Consider the following 19,206-nt stretch of genomic DNA (forward strand, 5'->3'; position numbering starts at 1 on the left):
GCTACAGACAAATAAGTTCCCTTCCGACAATCTATAAACTATACACTGGAATTTATGATGACAGTTTAAAGTCATTTAGAAGAAAACCGAATCATGGCAAATAGAACAAAAGAAAATCATATGGAAAAAGGGATTACTTCTTGTTAAATAAAGTCATAATGGAGAACTGAAAAAGGGGAAGACTCTAAGTATGGCATGGATAGACTACAAAAAAGACTTTGACAGTATCCCACATTCATGGATAAAGTAGTGCTTACCCTACACTGATCAATTACATTACACTGACCATGAAACTGGGGCAAACCACTTTGCAGTTAAACCATAATAACAGACAAATTTTTGTTCCAGGGATAAAAATTCAAAGCAGGATATTCCAAGGCGACTCTTTGTCACTGCTGCCCATTTCTCTTGTCCTTAACCCATTAAACTGTCTGCTTAACAGATTAGGTCATGGCTATAATTTGGCTCTCAGAAAACAACAAAGTGTAAAGATTTATCTTCTCTTTGTCGATTGTTTAAAATTGTATAGCTCATCAGATTAGGAACTGAAAGCACAACTGCAAGTAGTCAGAAATTTTTCAGATGATATAAGAATCTTATTTGGTCTTTATAAATGTGCAAAAGCAACCTTTAAAGCAGGAAAGCTGCAGCACCAAGAAAATATCAGTCAGGGACAGGAATGTGATATAAAGGAACTTGAGCATGAGGGAGTGTATAAATATTTGAAAGGATCAACAATAAAACATGAACAAATGTGAATAAAACTCAGTAATGAATATTTTAGAAGACTAAAATTAATATGAAAAACAGAGCTGACATTTAGGAACAAAGTCCAAGCTATAAAACAATTTGCTCTTCCTTTCCTAACTTACACTTTTGGAGTGATTGACTAGCCCCAAAAGGTGAAGGATAAGTTGGACAGGAAAAAAAGAAGAATGCTTCATGCTTATCAAAGCATGTATTCCCCATTCTGAAGAATGTATGGACCTCCTCGAAACTGTTTACAAGTATAGCTCTGCAATCAAAGGACTGCATACATATCTGTTGAACTCTCAAGATCCAAACATATTGAAAGTTTTAAAACATGAGGAGAATACGTCTAAGATGACTTCCCTGCTTAGTTTAGTAGAAGCATATCAACATTAAGCCAAACCAGAAGTAGATAAAAATCAGGCAGCAACTGGATGTAATAAAAAAAACAAAAAACAAAAAAAAGAATATAAGGTGAAGGATCAGATGAGAAGGCAAGAAATATCAAAAATGCATAACTATAGTTCAAAGGTAGGTACTAGACTATTGGCCCTAGGGCCTATACAAGCCTTGCCAAAAAGGTACCCTGGCTTTCGCCATCCAAGAAAATTATTTTCCTGTACCCCTGTCAAGCAGAGCAACAGAAGTGATCCCCAGGGTGAATTTCCTATTACCCATCCAATCATCAAGATTTTTCTTGAAGAGTGCAAATGAGGAGCTCTGTTTGACATAGATAGGTAGTCTGTTCCAGAGTATGGGAAGTCTCTGGGACAGGAATCTATCCCTCCAGCATGTTCTGTTTATTGTGGTGACAAGGTTTACGTCCCTAGAGCGTGTAGCTTGGATGGATTGGGATTTCTTAAGTGGAGCATGTTCACCAGCTCTGTGTTTGACATAGCTTTGTATGTTAGGCAGAGGTCGCCTCTGAGTAGGCGATATGCGACAGAGGAAAGCTAGAGTTTTTTGAGATGGTCTGCGTAGGGCATCTGTTTGAGGTCAGTAATCCTCTTTGTGAGATATTTCTGCGGCCTTTCCAGTTGTTGTAGATGTCTTGTGAGGTACATACCAAAAGGGGTGTTGTACTCTATAATGGGTCTAATGAGTGATGAGTAGAGGGGAACAATGACCTCTTTTTTTCTGGATGAGAAACCTTTTGTGATGAGGTGTGCCACGTAGAAGGATTTCCTGACCACTGTGGCAATGTGTTTATCAAAGGAGAGACTACTGTCCACCTGTGTCCCAAGGTCTCTTATCACACTTTCAGTGTTAAGCAGACTACTGCCTATGTGGTAGTTCATGGGTACCGAGTTTTTACCAAAGGGGATGACAATGCACTTTTTGGCACTGAGCTTGAGGCCATGGCTTTGACACCAGGCATCTGTCTCAGTGAGGCCCTTTTGTAGGGTGTCACATCATTAGGAGTTTCGATTATGGCTCCTAGTTTGCAGTCATCTGCGAACTTAGCTAGCCAAAGACCTTCTGTGTTAGCCTGTACTTCAGAGTTACAAGTATAGAAAGCTCTTGGAACAACCTCAAGTTGATCAGGATTAAACGCAGGAGTGGTTAAGGAGAGGTGAATTTAAACCAAAAGATGAAAGGTTAATATTGGTGGCTGAAGACAGTGGACTACATGCATGTTGGTTTACAAAGTCCATTGAGTATGTGGGAGAAACAGACAAATGTAGGCTTTGTAAAACAGAATTTGAAACAGTTGCACATTTTGTTGCTGGTGATATACTGAGGGCAGAAGGACTATATACTGAAAGGCATAATAATGAGGCAACACTGTTGCATTGGGGATTGTGTAAACATTATAATATTGAAGTAGTTGAAAAAATATTGTAAACATGAGCCTCAAAACATTATAGGAAATGATGAAGTTTACATCACATGGGGTCACCCATTATCAACAGTTCAAAAAACAAATGCAAGAAAACCAGATGTAGTGGTCCATGAAAGGAAGACAAAATAGCATCGATCACTGAAATTGCTACACCCAGTGATGACAGTGTGCTACATACAGAGCGAGAGAAAGAAGAGAGACACACAAAGTCATAAAATACCAAGATTTGCAGGCAGAAATGAGGGCAATCTGGAGGAAGGATACCCAGACAGTTCCCATAATAGTAGGAGCAATGGGTCTTATAAAAAAGAATTTACAGCTGTATTTAGATATGTTACCAATATATGTAACTTCATATGAACTGTAGAAGGAGTCAGTTCTGGGCACATTATGGTTGCTGCAAAGAGCACTTCTGGCCAACATCAAAGACTGAAACAATACTTATTTCTTGAACTTTAGTCATACTTTGACTTAGGAATGGGGTCCATTCTGGTCATGGCATTAGAAACCTAAAAGACTTGGAGAAATTAAAGACGTGATTAAACATCTCAACTGTTAATGAGCTGCTTCCTGTATTCAAGGGTTATGGGGTTTGATTCCTTTTATTTCCACTTGTCTATCATGTGAATCAGAACAAGTCATTTAACCAAACAATGCTTCAGGGGTCACTCTAGAAAAGGGACTATTGTGTCCAGTGAGCTTGCCTGATTAACAAATCTATATAAAAAAAAAAAATCAAACAAAGTCTTACAGGAAGATACTGATTATTCAGACTGTGGAGAAATCCATATGATGAGAACGCTGATTTGGTCTAGGATGTAACTTCAGCTGGTAAGGTAAGATCAGATGAGTGCTTCTTGTGAATAAGAAATGGCTGAGCAATAATGATTAAAGTAAATGAAAAGCAGAGGGTGAAGAATAAATTTGTTTGCAGGGCACAACAAGAATATGTTATGTGTGAAATAAACTACTTATGTTATGTCACAAATGAGCTTTGGTAAAAGACCGATTTGCCTTGGGACATCTTCAAGTGGGGCTAGATAAATATAGTAGCAGGGATTAGGAGGATGGGGGGAGGATAGGGTTAAGTGGGAATGAGGGATGATTGGGAGGAAATGAGATAAAGGTAGGCAGTGGATTAAGATTGTTCATCTTCTTGGGGGTACTAGAGTTGCATGTTGGCTAGTTTATTTGTGTTGTTTTGGGGGAGGGTTGATAAGTTGGGGTACTGATTTACCATTGTTGTACCTCTTGGTGAATGTTGGTGGGATGGCCTTCAGCAGATGTGTAAGGTTATTTATGGGGATTTGCATTTGTTTACAAATGTGACAGGTGGTGTTATGGTGGGGGGTAATATGGGGGGGTTGATTGGTATTGGCTCATTAATCCATATCAGGCTTGTTCAAGCAGTACGGGGGCAAGTGTGGTGGAAGTGAGTCAAGGACCGGGTAGGTTATCAAGGTGTTTTACTGTGTTTTAAGCATCTTCATTTTATTGCTGGGTACATGTTGCTTTTAGAGCAGCTTAGAGTAAAGCAGCACATGAGAAAAGCTGCCAAGGTTACACTTGGCATCACCTAATGTTGTCATTAAAAAGTTTTGGTCTGTGTGTGCACAGGACTTACAGTTGTCTTTTCCTTTGCAGATGGGGTTGCGCAGAGGGAGCATCAGTTGGTGACTCGAAGGAAGTGCACTTGAAAGGTGATGCATTCTGCTGCAGTGGATGTTTCGGCCACTGGAGTGGTGCATAATGAGGTTGCAGGTCTCCTATTTTATTAAGTACGTATTCAGGCATGTTGGAAATGGGGTCAGGTGAGGAAGAGTTAAGTGACAGGCAGGGTGAAGCAGGTTTGGGGTTCATTTATGGGAAGATGGGGTTATCCATGGGGGGATTCACTATAGCATGAGTTTAGGGGGCTTTGGGAACCTGGTACTAGGGATATAGTTACATGCGCAAGGCCGTGCTGATGGGTACCTCTGTGGTTTGTGCCTAGTTGACAGCATTGGTCCTGACAGCCAGGAACAAGGATTAATTAATGAATCTTTGTAGCTCTTTAGGCACTGGAATTTTGCATATCTGGCAGTTCAGCTGTGTTGCTTTATGGATTCATGTCCCCCCCTTCTTAATCTATCATCACTGGATAATAGTTAATAGGTTGGTACATGCTGATTTGGCATTGTGGTAGATTTATGTTTAGTAGTTAATGGTAGGGCATTTGGGCATGCAGATGGGGGTTGTTTAGGGGATTTGCAAATAATTACAGGGGTTACAGCAAATTTGGGGATGGGATTTATTTTGGGGGGTATGGCTTTGGCTTGCAGGCTGGCAGGCGGAAAGGACGTTTGGAGGAGGAATGTTAACTTTTTTTTTAGTTTCAATTTGGTTGTGTCAATGACTTGCAGGAGAAGTTGTGAAGAAAAGGATTAACTTCAATGCAGAAGGGTTCTTTGGGGATGATGCTACTTCAGGAGTTTAGCACTGGATTTGGCAGCAGTGGGTGAGATTGTAGGACTAGATTAAAAGTTTGGCAGAACATTGCAAGGTAGGGGGGTGGGGTATTTAAGGAGCAGCAGGTTTCCATTGTTAAGCAGAAGTCTGAAGGTCCAAACAAGGTATGGTTTCGGGGGTTGGTAGCAGATGGAGGCTATGGTTTGTTTATGTTTAGAAATTTGAGGGGTGAAGTTTTGGGTCAAGGGTGGTTTAGGATGTCATGAAGTCCTTTGGGCTCTGGAAATGGGGAAATTTTGGGAGAATGATTTTAGCTTGTTGGCTAGCAGGATCGAAGGACATTTGGAAGAGAGATGTATGGGATGTAAGGAAGTTTTGGAGAGGGATGTTATTGTTTGGAGTTGTTTTCGTTTGTCTGGCATGAAGGGTAGTAAGAAAAGTTGTCGGGTAAATGGTTAATTTTCATTTGGATAAGAGAGCAGTGGTATGAGCCTTGTCAGAGGAGGTGCATCAGGTTGTCTTGGAAAGATTAGTGGTGGTATGGGATTTCAGAGCAGCATTTGATGGGAAGTTAATGGTATATGGTAGGGCCTTGCAAGATTTTGCGACAGATGGCACAGTGGTACAGCGGTAGCATTGTTGCCTCACAGCAAGAGGTTCTCTGGTTCGATTCTTAGCTGGGGTGCCTTCTGTGTGGAGTCTGCATGTCCTCCCTGCATTCATGTAGGTTTCCTCCTACATCATAAAGACATGCATCTGGAGCATTTCTCCCCAGGCCTCCACTGAATATTGGCTTTGTTCCAAGTCAGACTTTCCCGGTTAACAAATGTTAAATAAAAAATAAAAATAAATAAAATTTTGTTAAACTCTATCTAGACTTGGGGAACAAGGTTAGGCCATTTTGCTGGTTGAGGTGAATTTAGTTCCAATTAGATAGTTGCATAGGTGTTTGGAAGTAGGATAAATAAGTATGCAGGTTTTACAAGGGTATGGGTATTACTTTTGTGTTGAAGAAGGATCATTGGTTTAATTTCAGCTGCTTAGGCAACTGGTTGGTTTAGGTATTTATATGATGAGTGCTGTGATACTGATGACAGAGATCCAGTTTTGGTGCAGAGAGGATGGAGTACAATGAATGATGTTTGGCGCCAACCTTTTAATCTAAGTTTTGGTATGAATGAGGGGGAACAGCCTAGTCAGGCTGGTGGGCGAAGAAGAGGGGCAGGCTTGCCCACTTCTTTTCCCTCTCTGGTGTGGGATGTTCATTTCAATGAGTTGGGACAAGAAAGTGAGCAGTTGGATGCTGCTTGATTAGTAAAATAAGCGAGTGGAGGTAAGCTGCTTATTGGTTGGAGGTGCAATTCAATAAATGGTAACTGAAGAGAGTGGTGGTATGCTGCTTACTGGTCAGGATGAGCAGGGTCATGCTGTCCTGTTACATGGATGTTATCCTAGCCTATATCATGTGTTAGGTGTAATTAATAAATACTGGTTAACAATTACGTTTATGGAAGTCTAATAAAGGTCGTCAAATGTCATTCGGTGTGATGTGTTTATTGAAGGGGACCAAGACAATAAGCACACACACACACACACACACACACACACACACACACACACACGCATACACACACGCACACGCACGCAGACACACACCCACACACACACACGCACACACGCACGCACACACGCGCACACACACACACACACACACACACACACACACACACACACACACACACACACACACACACACACACACACACACACACACACACACACACACACACACACACAAACCTCAAAACATGCTACCCTAAGACAAGCTACAGCACAACTGTTAGCATTTAAGAGCTTTATGAAAGAACAAAACAGAGACTTTTAACTACCACTTATCAAATACTGTGGAAGAACAAATACAAGTTGTGAATTTGTCTGAGAGTAGAAGAAGTGTAAATTCTACATGTCTCTGATTGCATTGGTTAGAGTGCAGGCATATGCAAAGGTGCGCACAGCCAATGCAGTTTAATATATTAATAGTGCAGTCACAATGAGGACAAAGCAGCAAACATTTTCAGTGACATTTAGCAGTGTACTTGTATGGAACATATAGCTGCGTCACCAAAAGGAAAATGTGATATGTAGTTAGTGGCAATGAATACTGTTAAATATCTTCATATGACTGACCTGCAGGGGTTTTTAATTCTTTCTGGGTGAATGCTGATAAATGGAGAAACAGTTTTGTCGACAAATGATCCAAAGCCAAACCGAAAATCACTGGTAACATCATTCATTCTCTTTGACAGTGCAGGGCCAACAGAATGTAGTGCTTCTATGATGTTAAACATTGAGGCTGATACATCCACTAAATGGTACAGGTCCAGGGGGTAATTCTCCAGTTGGCGGATCTTCAGTATAAAGTTTACTTCAGCTCCTGTTAGGCAAAACACAAATATTTCCATATTAAAGCAGCACTATTTTTTTTTAATTAATGGCTACAAAACTGTTCAAGTGAAAAGAAAGTATTTTTTTATATTTGCACTAAGGTATTTTGTAAAATAGGTATACAAAAATTAATAAATGTAAGCATTAAAGTAACACTTTTAATCCCATTCTGCAGAAAAGCTAGTTAATTGCCATTCAAACAGAATGCACAAATGATGTACTTGTAGAAAAGACCCCACAATTCAACAAGCATAGTAAGTTCTACTAAATCTAGCATTTAAAAAACATCCAGAAACTGACCTCAGCAATTAGCATAAAAGAACAAGGGTAAATCAGTTAATTCAATGAAGAACATAAGTATAGTATCTCTGTACAAGGACAGATTTGTTGTACTCAACATGGAGCTTTTCTCCCCGGGCCTCTACTGAAAATGGACATGTATCCAGCTAGACTAGCCCGGTCAACAAATGTAAAATAAATAAATAAAATAAATAGATTTGATTGCCTGACATCTTGGTTTCTGGAAGGACCACTGAAAGGCTTCCCTGGAGAAGGGTATAGGATTTCACTGTATAACAACAGTAATTTACAGATTTTGTCAGATGAAGTAACTGCATTTTGCAAAACAATCCATTTATTTTCCTTGATAGCAAAACTGTTCTGCTTTTCATCTCACGTGTACAACTTCATATTAAATGAGTAAACACGTTGCAGATGTTAGTCATGAATAAAGCTGGCCTGGAGTCCTGACAGTTTTCTGATTGGCATACTGTCACGACAACAGACAAAGTTTGTGCACAGTGTTTATGAATATGGCAGTTTCTGAACAAACGTCAGTTACATTTTCACTTCAAAATCAGTTCAGTGCTCTAGGGTCAGGGTAATGGCAAGGATACCAGGGAGAGACTAGGCATGTGGTAGTGAACTTTGACTTTAGCAAAGCATTACAACAGGTGTTTTTAAGTAAGGTTAAACTCACCTGAGATACCGAACAATGTAAGAGAAGCTGGCAAACAATGATGGTACAGGTTAGAACGTTGTCTCAGGTGTCAGAATGAAGAGCAGAGCAGGTGTCATAATATTTCCAGCCCTGTGTAACCTGTTTGTGATAACATTATTGAAACAAACAGAGAAAGAATCATCAAACTTGCAAATGACCCAGAGGTGTGTTCAAAGTAGATAATGGAGGTTAATCTAAATAACACGTTGCCAAGGAATTGTGTTAGGTGAGGCAGTCATGCCTCAGAGCAGTAAGGCAATGCATTCTGGGAACAGCAATTAAAGAGTTAAACATACACTGGAAGCTATAGGGAACAAACGCACTGTGAAAGACTCAGAGGTGGCTGTCCCTTCCTCAGAGACACACTGACAGCAAGGACAGAGGGCAGACACAAAGGTTAGCGGTTTGCTAGAGTTGTACTTCTAGTGAGTGAACTCAACAGATGGCAAGGTTTAACTCCTGTTATAAAACAAACTACAGGTACACCTAAAGCACTACCCACAATTCCTGGAGACTGCTTAGGGGCAGGGATATACAGCAGTAAAATGACAAAGATGGATGAGTTGAGGTACTAGGAAAGGTTAAACATGACAAGATTACTTGGGTTTACTTTAAATACATAATATCACATGTATGCAAATCATCTTATAAGACAAAGAAAAGTAATATAGCTTTAAAAAGATTTGTTTCATGATTTCTTATTCTTGCATTACTGGCTTACTTAACATAAATATTCATTGTCTGTACACACTTTATATGTATAGCATGTGTATAGTTTGTTCTGTATATAGTCTATTTGTTGTCTTTGCCACCGTGGCCTAGGTCATGGTTGAAAAGGTTCATAAATAAATAAATAAATATGAATTTGGGAGATGCCTCGGACATGGCATGGCAGAAGATAAGAGACTGCAATTAAATAGTTCAAGCTTTAAATCAGGCATGAAAACATTTTGCTTCACTGTCAGGGAGGTGAACATTTTCAGTTATTTATTAGAGACAATAATCAGACAAGACATAATAGTGGGAGGTCAATCTAATATGAGAGAGAGAAGAAGTGGAGGGCCGGCAGCTGAAAGATGCCTCCTGTATTGACCAAACAGACTCAGAAGACAATGGATCTCCAATCAAAAGTAAAGAATGTATGAGGGTTATAAAACAAGTAAGAAATGAGAGCTAAAGCTTATTCACTCAGAAGTCAAGTATCTGCATGCCCACTTATGATATTTAGCACTCAGGATATGTACTACAAGTGTTAATGGACAAATAATTACTCACTTCACGACTGAAGCCCAACTCCTAAAATATCAACATTTAAAAGACAGAGAAACTATATGCTTCTCTGAATACAACCAAACTTGCTCAAGCCAATCTGGATGGGAACAATTAGTCTGAGCACACTTGCAGTTAAAAATGTTACAATTTACCCCAAGCATCTGCTGAGCTTGGGGATAGTTACAGTTACAGTGTACAGGTTCACATCTTCCTAGGAGTGTGAAAGGCTTTGCCCCATCAATAAAACAGCTTTCTTTTCATTTTGTTAGAGTAAAGCAAACAAACATCAACAAAATAACATCTGAATGAAAAGATAAAGGTACAATTCAATAAAGCCTACATGGCCCGTGAAGACCGTGTGCATGTTGTGGCATGATGTCCACATGATAGCGCACTATTTTGTATTCAGTAAGTGGCTATATCCACTGTATAGAGCCATGCAAACACAGTAAACATCATGGCATACTAATTGCAACATGAGCAGTTGAACTGTAGGCTAATAAACCAATTCAAGATGGAGAAGCTATTCCATAAGCTATAAAGAAATTGTGTAGACTCGGTGTAGGTTTCCTTGCGGACTCCAAAACTTTTGGGAATTCAGCCAAGGAAGGTACTCTAGATGGAAACAATGTTTGGGGCTGCAGTTGCTCTTATATATATATATATATATATGTGTGTGTGTGTGTGTGTGTGTGTGTGTGTGTGTGTGTGTGTGTGTGTGTGTGTGTGTGTGCAACATGCACAAGTCTATGCTGCTGATGCAAATAGACCTCAGCCAAGAAGAAGGGAATTTAGATCCCTTTTAACTTACCATGGTCTGCATATTATGGAAACTGTAAAGTGCTACACATAGACACACTACAGGAACTCTGCAACCACTGTCATCCACAACTGAGATCAGGAGTAACCTGAGGGGAACCAATACCTGTGGAAACTAAGTTATGCACAGCACTCAGAATATCAGCTACAGGAACCTTTAAGGGCCCAACAGGGCATAAGCTGGGGATATGACAGGCATCAGTATCCAGTATCCTACAGCAGTTCCTGAATGCGATGCTACAACATGTCAGTAATGACACGTTCCCTGTACACCCACAGAAATATCAGGATGACTATCCAATTGCAAGAGCAAAACTTTTGCTGTGGAAACACACAAACAGTACATACTTTCACCACCTCCAAATCAACAGGAAAATGACTGTTTGTATAGTCCATGGAATAACACATAATGCACCTGTTATGAATGCTTCCCACACAATTTTCTCAAAATGTGTCCACGCACAACAGAAAAGTAAATTGTATGTGATTGTTAGGCACCTCTCACTGTGCTCAAAACTCCATTGGTGGTGTCTATGAGCCATCTTAGAAGCATAACACCCCTGTGTCACTACATTGCCAAGAAATAAAATAGAAGCAACTGTGCAGTAACCAGTTTTAACATTAACACTTGTAATGATAGTTAATTAGGCTGTGTATCTGGGAAAGTTAATATATGGTAAAAATGTGTATGCCAAGAGTAAAGTGCATACAAATAACAGTTTAATCCCCTAAAGCATATACATATATATATATATATATATATATATATATATATATATATATATATATATATATATATAATACAGTTCTTTTATAGCATATGAACAAATTTAGAATGTACCTGAAACATACACTCATATTTTAGCAACATCAGAAGCCTTTTGTGCTGATAAATCTAAAGGAATCTCAATCCTCTGTGTTCTACAAATACATAAGTCCTCTCACCTTCAAGTTCCCTAGCTACACAGTTACATTATTATGGTGTAGACTCATGCTCCTGAGCATGGTGAAGATAAAAATGAAGTGTGAACTCGTTAGAATTGCTGAATTCCAAACGTCTGGACTCATGTAGCAGATACATAGTTTAGGCACTGCCTCATTGTTTGTTGCTAATGGATTTCAACTATGAATGATTAGTGGGAGGGAATAGGAATACACAACAATTCAGACTCCCTACCTACAGTGCATGTGTCAGCCAGGATACACTTACAAAGTGTAGACGTAATTGCAGCAAGATTTGAAATGGAAGTGAACAGCACACATTTCTCATTTTCGGTGCCCTAATAGCCAACTCTACTTCTTTTAATGAAAAATGTATTTTACTGTCATGTAATATTGTTATACATTTTAAGGACAATGATGCAAAATGCCCTATAGATTGCATGTATAAGAGTACAGCACAGATAAGAGAAGAGCGAGCACAGTATAAAGAGAGAACAGAGCTGCACGGTGCAAACAATACTTATAAAGGGTTGTGTGATCCTTCATTGCACTAAACATATAAGTAACACTTGCACAGACAACTGAGAGTGCATGCGTGTTACATGTCTTTTAAAATACTGTGGTGGAAATAGGACTTGCTTATTTTTATTTATTTTACATTTGTTTACCGGGAATGTCCATCTGGGCATATTGCCCTTTTTCAGCAAAGGCCCGAAGTGAAAAGTTCCAGTGTTAGTACAATTTTGTATAACATTGGCAAAAAAAGCAGAATCAAATATTAAAACAGGTAACAATAACATACAAGTATGGTTAGTACAATGATTTTCATTCCTGCTGCAAAGTTGTTTCTGTGGCAAAGAGACATAACACACCCTTACTGTGTTTTGTATATTCAGTAGTCTGACAGCTTGAATCCAGAGTTGTACAGAAATCTGTAATGTGTGTAGATGTAGTTTGTATTTTTTCTTTTACTTTTTTTATATTATTAATATTTGTGTCGCATGCAACTTAGCACAGACATGGCAAAATGGATAAATACATTAAAATTTAATGTTAAGTTACTTCTATTATAAAGACTGTATAACTTACAGCTGTGAATCAAATGTGTATACATACCTGGTAAACAGGATGAACAATACAGTATATAGTATCTACAGATCGTGGTTCAAGTCCCACGTTTATCTTTTGTTTATCTTTTAATGGTAAAACCTAATGAACATGTATTACCAGAGTAATGCATATGTAGCTCTGCTTGTCACATTTGTGCATCATCTATCTTTGTGCAAACATGATCTAATAGCCCACACAAGAAGACATTCTCAGCTTCAGAAAGGATACATTGTTACTTCTTTTGCTTTCCATTGCACAAACCCGCTAAGTGGCATTGTGCTATGGTCAGCAACACCTGCAGGTCCAGAATACATGTAGACTGGAAGCTGATAGTAGCTAATTTCTTATGGATACCTTGTTGCATCTTTTGCCTACCATCACACAAACTCTCTAAGGAGCATTGTGAGATGATCAGCAAGCTTCCACAACACCTGCAGGTCCAGAACACCTACAGACAGGAAGCACACATTAGACAATTTCAAAATGGATACATTGTAACCTGTGTGGTTTGCCGCCATGCAAACATACTAAGTGGCGGTCAGCATAAATACCCAGTAATTAATGTGAAAATATATACATATATATATATATATATATATATATATATATATATATATATATATATATATATACATACATGGGTCTACCTGACTTGGTCGACAGTTCATATGATCGACACTCAGTTGGTCGACAGTTCATTTGGTCAACAAGCAGATTTGCCCCCTTCCCCAATGTTGTGCAACCCTGGAGTTGATATATATAGTTAGGGGGCGTGTGGGGGGCACAGCCCCCCACATCTGGGGGTGTGGGGGGCGAAGTCCTCCACCTAAAATGCTTGTCGATCAAATGAACTGTCGACCAAATAAACTTTCGACCATATGAACTGTCGACCAAGTCAGGTAGATCCATATATATATATATATATATATATATATATATATATATATATATATATATATATATATATATATACCTGCTACTTAGTTGTTCCTGTGTCAGCAGTTGTAAGTAAAGGGTTACAATACAGGTGAGCCTGGGTTCTAATCCAGCTATGGTCAAACTGTTCTTACTGATGTTCCACTTCACTTTATATAAAAATTACCAGTAGAAAAATACTTACACATAGGTATAACTATCTATAGCATATTCATTGAGCATACACAGGTTATCAGATATATATTACTTGTGTAATTGTGGTTATCAGTACAATTATAATTCTATAACTGCACATTTGCTTTCTGAACTTTCATGTCACACACATACATGGCTAAACACTCAGCTCTGTTACGTATATGTACAGCTAACAAGCAGGTCAAACAAGGTGTTAGTTGCAATGAGCATGCTACACAGTAATGACTGTAAAAAATACACTTGTAGGCCACCTTTTCCTGTGGCAACTGGTATAAGTTAATGCTTGCAATACAGGTGAGCCAGGGTTCTAATTTAGCGCACTCCCAATTTTATTAATGTTTTTCCATTCGATTTTAAAAATATTAAATAATGTAAACATAATTATAAATAACAATAAGTATGTATAGCACTGGAGCTAAGATGAATTATATGTGCAACTGAAGGTATACTGACAATTATGTTTCTGTGATTATAATTGTCTTTTCGGACCCGGACAGACTTCAGATTTTAGTGATACTCATATGCACATGCATGTGTAAATCAGGAACTTGTCAGGTAACCTACATTCATGGTTAAGCCCTCACTCTGTCATATGTATTTATATATAATTAATGAGCATGTCCAACAAGTACTTCTCCTGTGGCAAGGATGAAAAATCACCTATGTGGATGATTATATTTTGTCCATTTTGCATAGGTTTGAATCCTATACTGTACAAACTAATTTTATCAGTGTGTAAAGCCACACAAAAATGTGTCATGTCAAAAAATGTATGTCCCCAATACATGTCTGCAAAGTTACATCAAATAACACTTACAGCAGCAAGTAACCCTTAAACTAATGCCAACTGTCAAATTTTCATCCTGTTTCAAAAACTGCTTTTCTCACTGTTTGGCACTGTTGATCTCAGCTTAATGCCACAAAAACTCGATTAGCATGGTTGTTCTGGTTTGCACACTAGCACTAAAAGTGACAACACAAACTGGTGGGAAAACACTCTTGACTGTTGGTGTTTGACCTGAGTGGACATGTCTGGAGCTAGAAAGGAAGGTGCCAAATTTATGGCTCAAAGATGAGTGTGGAAAAGTCCAGAATCTTTATTGGACTCCTTGTAAAAGTTCCACAGCCAAAGGATGCTGCAGGAAGACTACACCAGGCCTCAGTACAAGTTTAAGGCTTGGAATAGTCTGGCTAAGACTGTCTCCAGTGCAAATGGCAGTCATGCACTGGACAGCAATGTAGGCACCACTATAATGACCTCAAAACTTGCAAGCAGGATACACTCAACCTGTGGGTGCATGAGTTTAGGACTTTTGACATCCCACAGTCGTGTAAGCATACAGATAAAGCTAATTTAAATTAGATAGGAAGCTTGATATAGGCAAGACTGTTTATGCATAATGCACTTCTCTTTTTCTGTCCTTTTTATTCTATAGTCAACCAGGAGATTGCCATGAACAGGGAAGGCCCATGCTTTTATTCATTTAGAAAGACTTATCAGGGAAGCAATGGGTATCTATGCAGCACAACATAAGTATCACTTTTCTAACATACTGTTCTTCTATACAGTAGTAGCAAATTATGTATGCATATCTTAGCTGTGAAGGCAAACATGCATGCTTCAGTTTGTAGCACAAGCCAACTGTAGGAGTCAGTTGTAATACTCCATTCAGATGTTGTGGGTTCAAATCCCAAAGGTAACAGATATATTGTAAAATTACTGAAAAAGATTAGATAATAATTTCAAGAAAATTGGCATACAAGCCAAGCTATTTAATTGACCTCTATTATTTGATCAAGTATATATGTAATATATGCATATTGTAAGGACTACTTGGAGCAATCATCAGTTATAGTTTGTAGTTGTTAAACTGTATACCTAAATGTAAAAGCTGAAATAAATTAATTATATTGTACTAATTTTTTTGTATGTACTAGTTATCTTTTTTTTCTCTCACTCCTACCCTTATCTCTCTCTTTTTATTTTTATATCTGTGGTCGCAACATGTTGATGTTATCAATTTCTGACAACTGACAAAACACTTTACAGCACAGGGAAGTAGGCCAACCACTTAGTCAGCCTACTCCCACTCCAACGACTCTTGCACAGATGCCCAGCACATCTGGGACCTAACCTGGCAGTACTGCCTCTGCTGCCCTGCACTACCTGGGCCTTCCAAATCAGGTAGCATTATCCTATCAGCTGGTACAGTGGTACCATCTATGGTATTGGTGGAGGTGGGAATTTTGTCACCTGCTAAGAGATGCCAGGCATGGTGTGTGAGGTCATGGAAAGCACCATTGCTGCACATTTCAGCTGGATGGTGAAGAAGATCACTGGATTGCTGGGCAAACATAAATGTCAAGCACTCCAACAGCAAGCTACTGGGGGCAGTGATGACAGTTTTGAGTATGAGGATGTTTGATGGGCATCTGATGCCCCCTCCCTATCCCCAGTCATGGTGTCCCCCAACCTGTTGTATCCCTCACTATCCCTGTCTCTTGTCTTGTTTGTTCTGTTTGTCTGCATCTGCTTCCTCACCTACCTTACTTTCCTGACCCAGAAATGCCTACATCCTTTACCCAACATCCCTCTCTTACTGAAATAAAAAGTTATGAATGGGCACCTGCCCCAAAAACAAAAAAAAAGTATCATCCCATACTTAGCTCTCCACTTTGTATATGTATCTTCTCGACACACTTAATTCAGTCCAATTGACTATACAACATCGTTGTGTTGGTGTCACCCATCTTTGTTAAGGTGAGAGTCCAAATTCAACCAATATTCTATACATATTTATTTTATACTCTTGAAGAAGTGTATAGTTATGGTTCTTTTGTACCATCCTCCTGCACATCCCTATATTATTATTCACTTCATTCTTCCACCTGCTTGGACCCCATTTCACCACTTACCTATCTACCCCACTTTAACACTTTTAATCTTGTTAAAAAATAGAATCACACACCACAATTATAAGAAATCCCCAATGAAGCCCTTCACTTTTTGTCTCCTGTGTTTGAGCAGAGTTACGTATCACACACTAATGCCAGTTAAAGGTAAATGGCTCTTCTTGTTCAATGGCATGCTGCGATTACCTCTGCACAGTGATGCTTAAACCCACTGCACGTCAGTTAACTACATGTAAATGGGGAAAGCAGTATAACTACTTTTTTAATGTTAGACAATTTAGGACACAACATTTCTAATATGGACTATTTATGAACACTGTAGCATCTGTTAGCTTTGTCTACCATAGCCAATATGGATAAGTACTTCTCAAGTTCAAGTAGGTGTCCTTAAATGTGTATCTCACATGAGCAAACACTTTGCCATCAATCGCGCAAACCAGCTGCTCAGCGGTGAGTTAATGAAAGTGCTCATTAGAATGTATTACTTATGTTTACTGACCAGTTAGTCATCATCCCATTAAAGTCCATGTAAAAATGCAACCAAAGTGAAGACACTTTTTAATGACTGAAGACATATTTACAGTTAATGTGTGACCTGCACCCATGTATTTAAAACTTGCTTTCTTCGTACTTGTTCCCAAATATCAACAATACTAAGGATATGAATGCCAAAACACTTTGTTCCATACCATGTACATCTCTATACTGACAATACACATTCAGATTGCCTAACACTGTACTAATGTGGAAGCAATTATTCAAAATATGAACACTCAAATATGATGAAAAAATGTGTGTGTCTCTATGTGACAATTTAGTGTGCAATGTACACAACATACTAGGAAAAAATGTCTAATTTCTGCTACATACATTCCTGATAGCTGTTTGCATACAGTTTCTAAAGCTGCTTCTTAAAGTATCCGTGCACATTGGAAACACGACAGGAAATATGAAAACCATACTTTGCACACCACTTTCATAATAGGATATGTCAATCAGATCAAATAATGATAATGGCATCATCTATAGTCAACTCTGACAAGTCAAGTACATGCTTTAGTGATGTAGAAATCAGCAAATACTGTGCTTTGCAGAAAGAACGGAATAATTACGTGTGATAGATTAGCACAGCAGCCACATTATGCATGCTTCACTATGTATGCGAAAGTGTGTGTGCATAGTCAGAGGAACATTAGTCTGTATCCTACTATCATCAATTTGGAACCATGCAGAACTTTAATATCTTAACAGTCATACATGACTACACATCCATTTCAATCAGGCCTCCCAACATCATCTCTCAAATATCCAATGATGATGTCATCCACTATAAATTGTCCAACAGCAGTGCAACCATCAGACTTGTGCTGTGGAGCTTGTTGGATACTAAAAAGCTGGACTTGTTCTGTGGCACTTGCATTAAGTACCATGCTCTGTAAATAGGTAGGGGTTCTAGTCTCACAGTGGTCAACTGGTGTGTGTGTGTGTGTGTGTGTGTGTGTGTGTGTGTGTGTGTGTGTGTGTGTGTGTGTGTGTGTATGTTTGTCTTCACTTGGTTGAAATTCAAGTGACAATTTTACAGAAGCATGTGGGACACTGATACACTGCTATTACCATCTTTTTCTCACCAGACAATACTGATGTCATCAGCTATATAGTGCCAGTGTGTGGATGTGATGAATGACCAAGGTTATATCTGGAGGTCTTTTCATAAATCATTTATTCCAATAAAGTGAAATTTTAAGGGAGATACACAACTAAGCACAGATCTGTATGGGGATGCCGCCAGACATACCCACTTGGATGAAATAGGCAATTTGCTAGCTGATTGTCTCACACATCACCCCTCTGTTGCCACTGGCCATCAGCCAAAGTATACATGCAAACATTACTGAGTTTTTATTCTGAGGAGGGCTAATAACACAGAAGCAGTGGGCCCTGACAATATCACAGGTCACCCATAGCATTACTAAAAACATGACCTATCAGACATAGTTGGATTGATACTTCAACACAGTCTCCAGACAGCCTATTTTCCCATACAAGGGTGTACATTAACATGCATCCTTCTGACTTGGGGTGACCATCATCTGAAGCATATATAAATAAAGACCAATAATGTAGACCTGCTAAAGGTACCAAACAAGGAAAACAAATACTAAAAGCTTCAGTAACCACCATGGAACAATAACTGTTAAAATCACTTTAATAAACTTGAAAATAAGAAATGAAATTCGATAAGTGCTTTCGGCAACATACTTCAATTACCATTGCATTTGGCAAATCGAAGTGCAATGGTAACTGAAGTATGTTGATTGGTCCGTGAAAATTGACATGTATTTTGATCGGACATTAGGCTTTTAAATTCTGATTTTTATTTCATGAATTTTATGATCTGAAGAAGGCACTTTTGCCAAAAGTGCTTATCGAATTTCATTTCTTTTTTTTTCAAGTTTATTAAAGTGATTTTAACAGTTATCATTCCTTGGTGGTTACCGAAATGTTTTAGCATTATCTGAAGCATGGAGTTATA

At 38.7% G+C, this 19,206-nt stretch overlaps 1 protein-coding gene across 1 annotated transcript in view; it reads right to left on the bottom strand.

The window, feature by feature from the left end:
• Positions 1 to 19,206, bottom strand: part of ITGB8 (integrin subunit beta 8) — a 984,437-nt gene that overhangs the window by 365,695 nt on the left and 599,536 nt on the right. The window contains exon 4 of the mRNA XM_044064706.1: positions 7,229 to 7,475. Within this exon, the coding sequence (XP_043920641.1) occupies positions 7,229 to 7,475 (247 nt within the window). The remainder of the gene's footprint in view (positions 1 to 7,228; positions 7,476 to 19,206) is intronic.

Source organism: Protopterus annectens, chromosome 3.part0 (genome assembly GCF_019279795.1).
Source record: "Protopterus annectens isolate FY-2018-M chromosome 3.part0, PAN1.0, whole genome shotgun sequence".
NCBI classification, from domain to species: Eukaryota; Metazoa; Chordata; order Ceratodontiformes; family Protopteridae; genus Protopterus; species Protopterus annectens.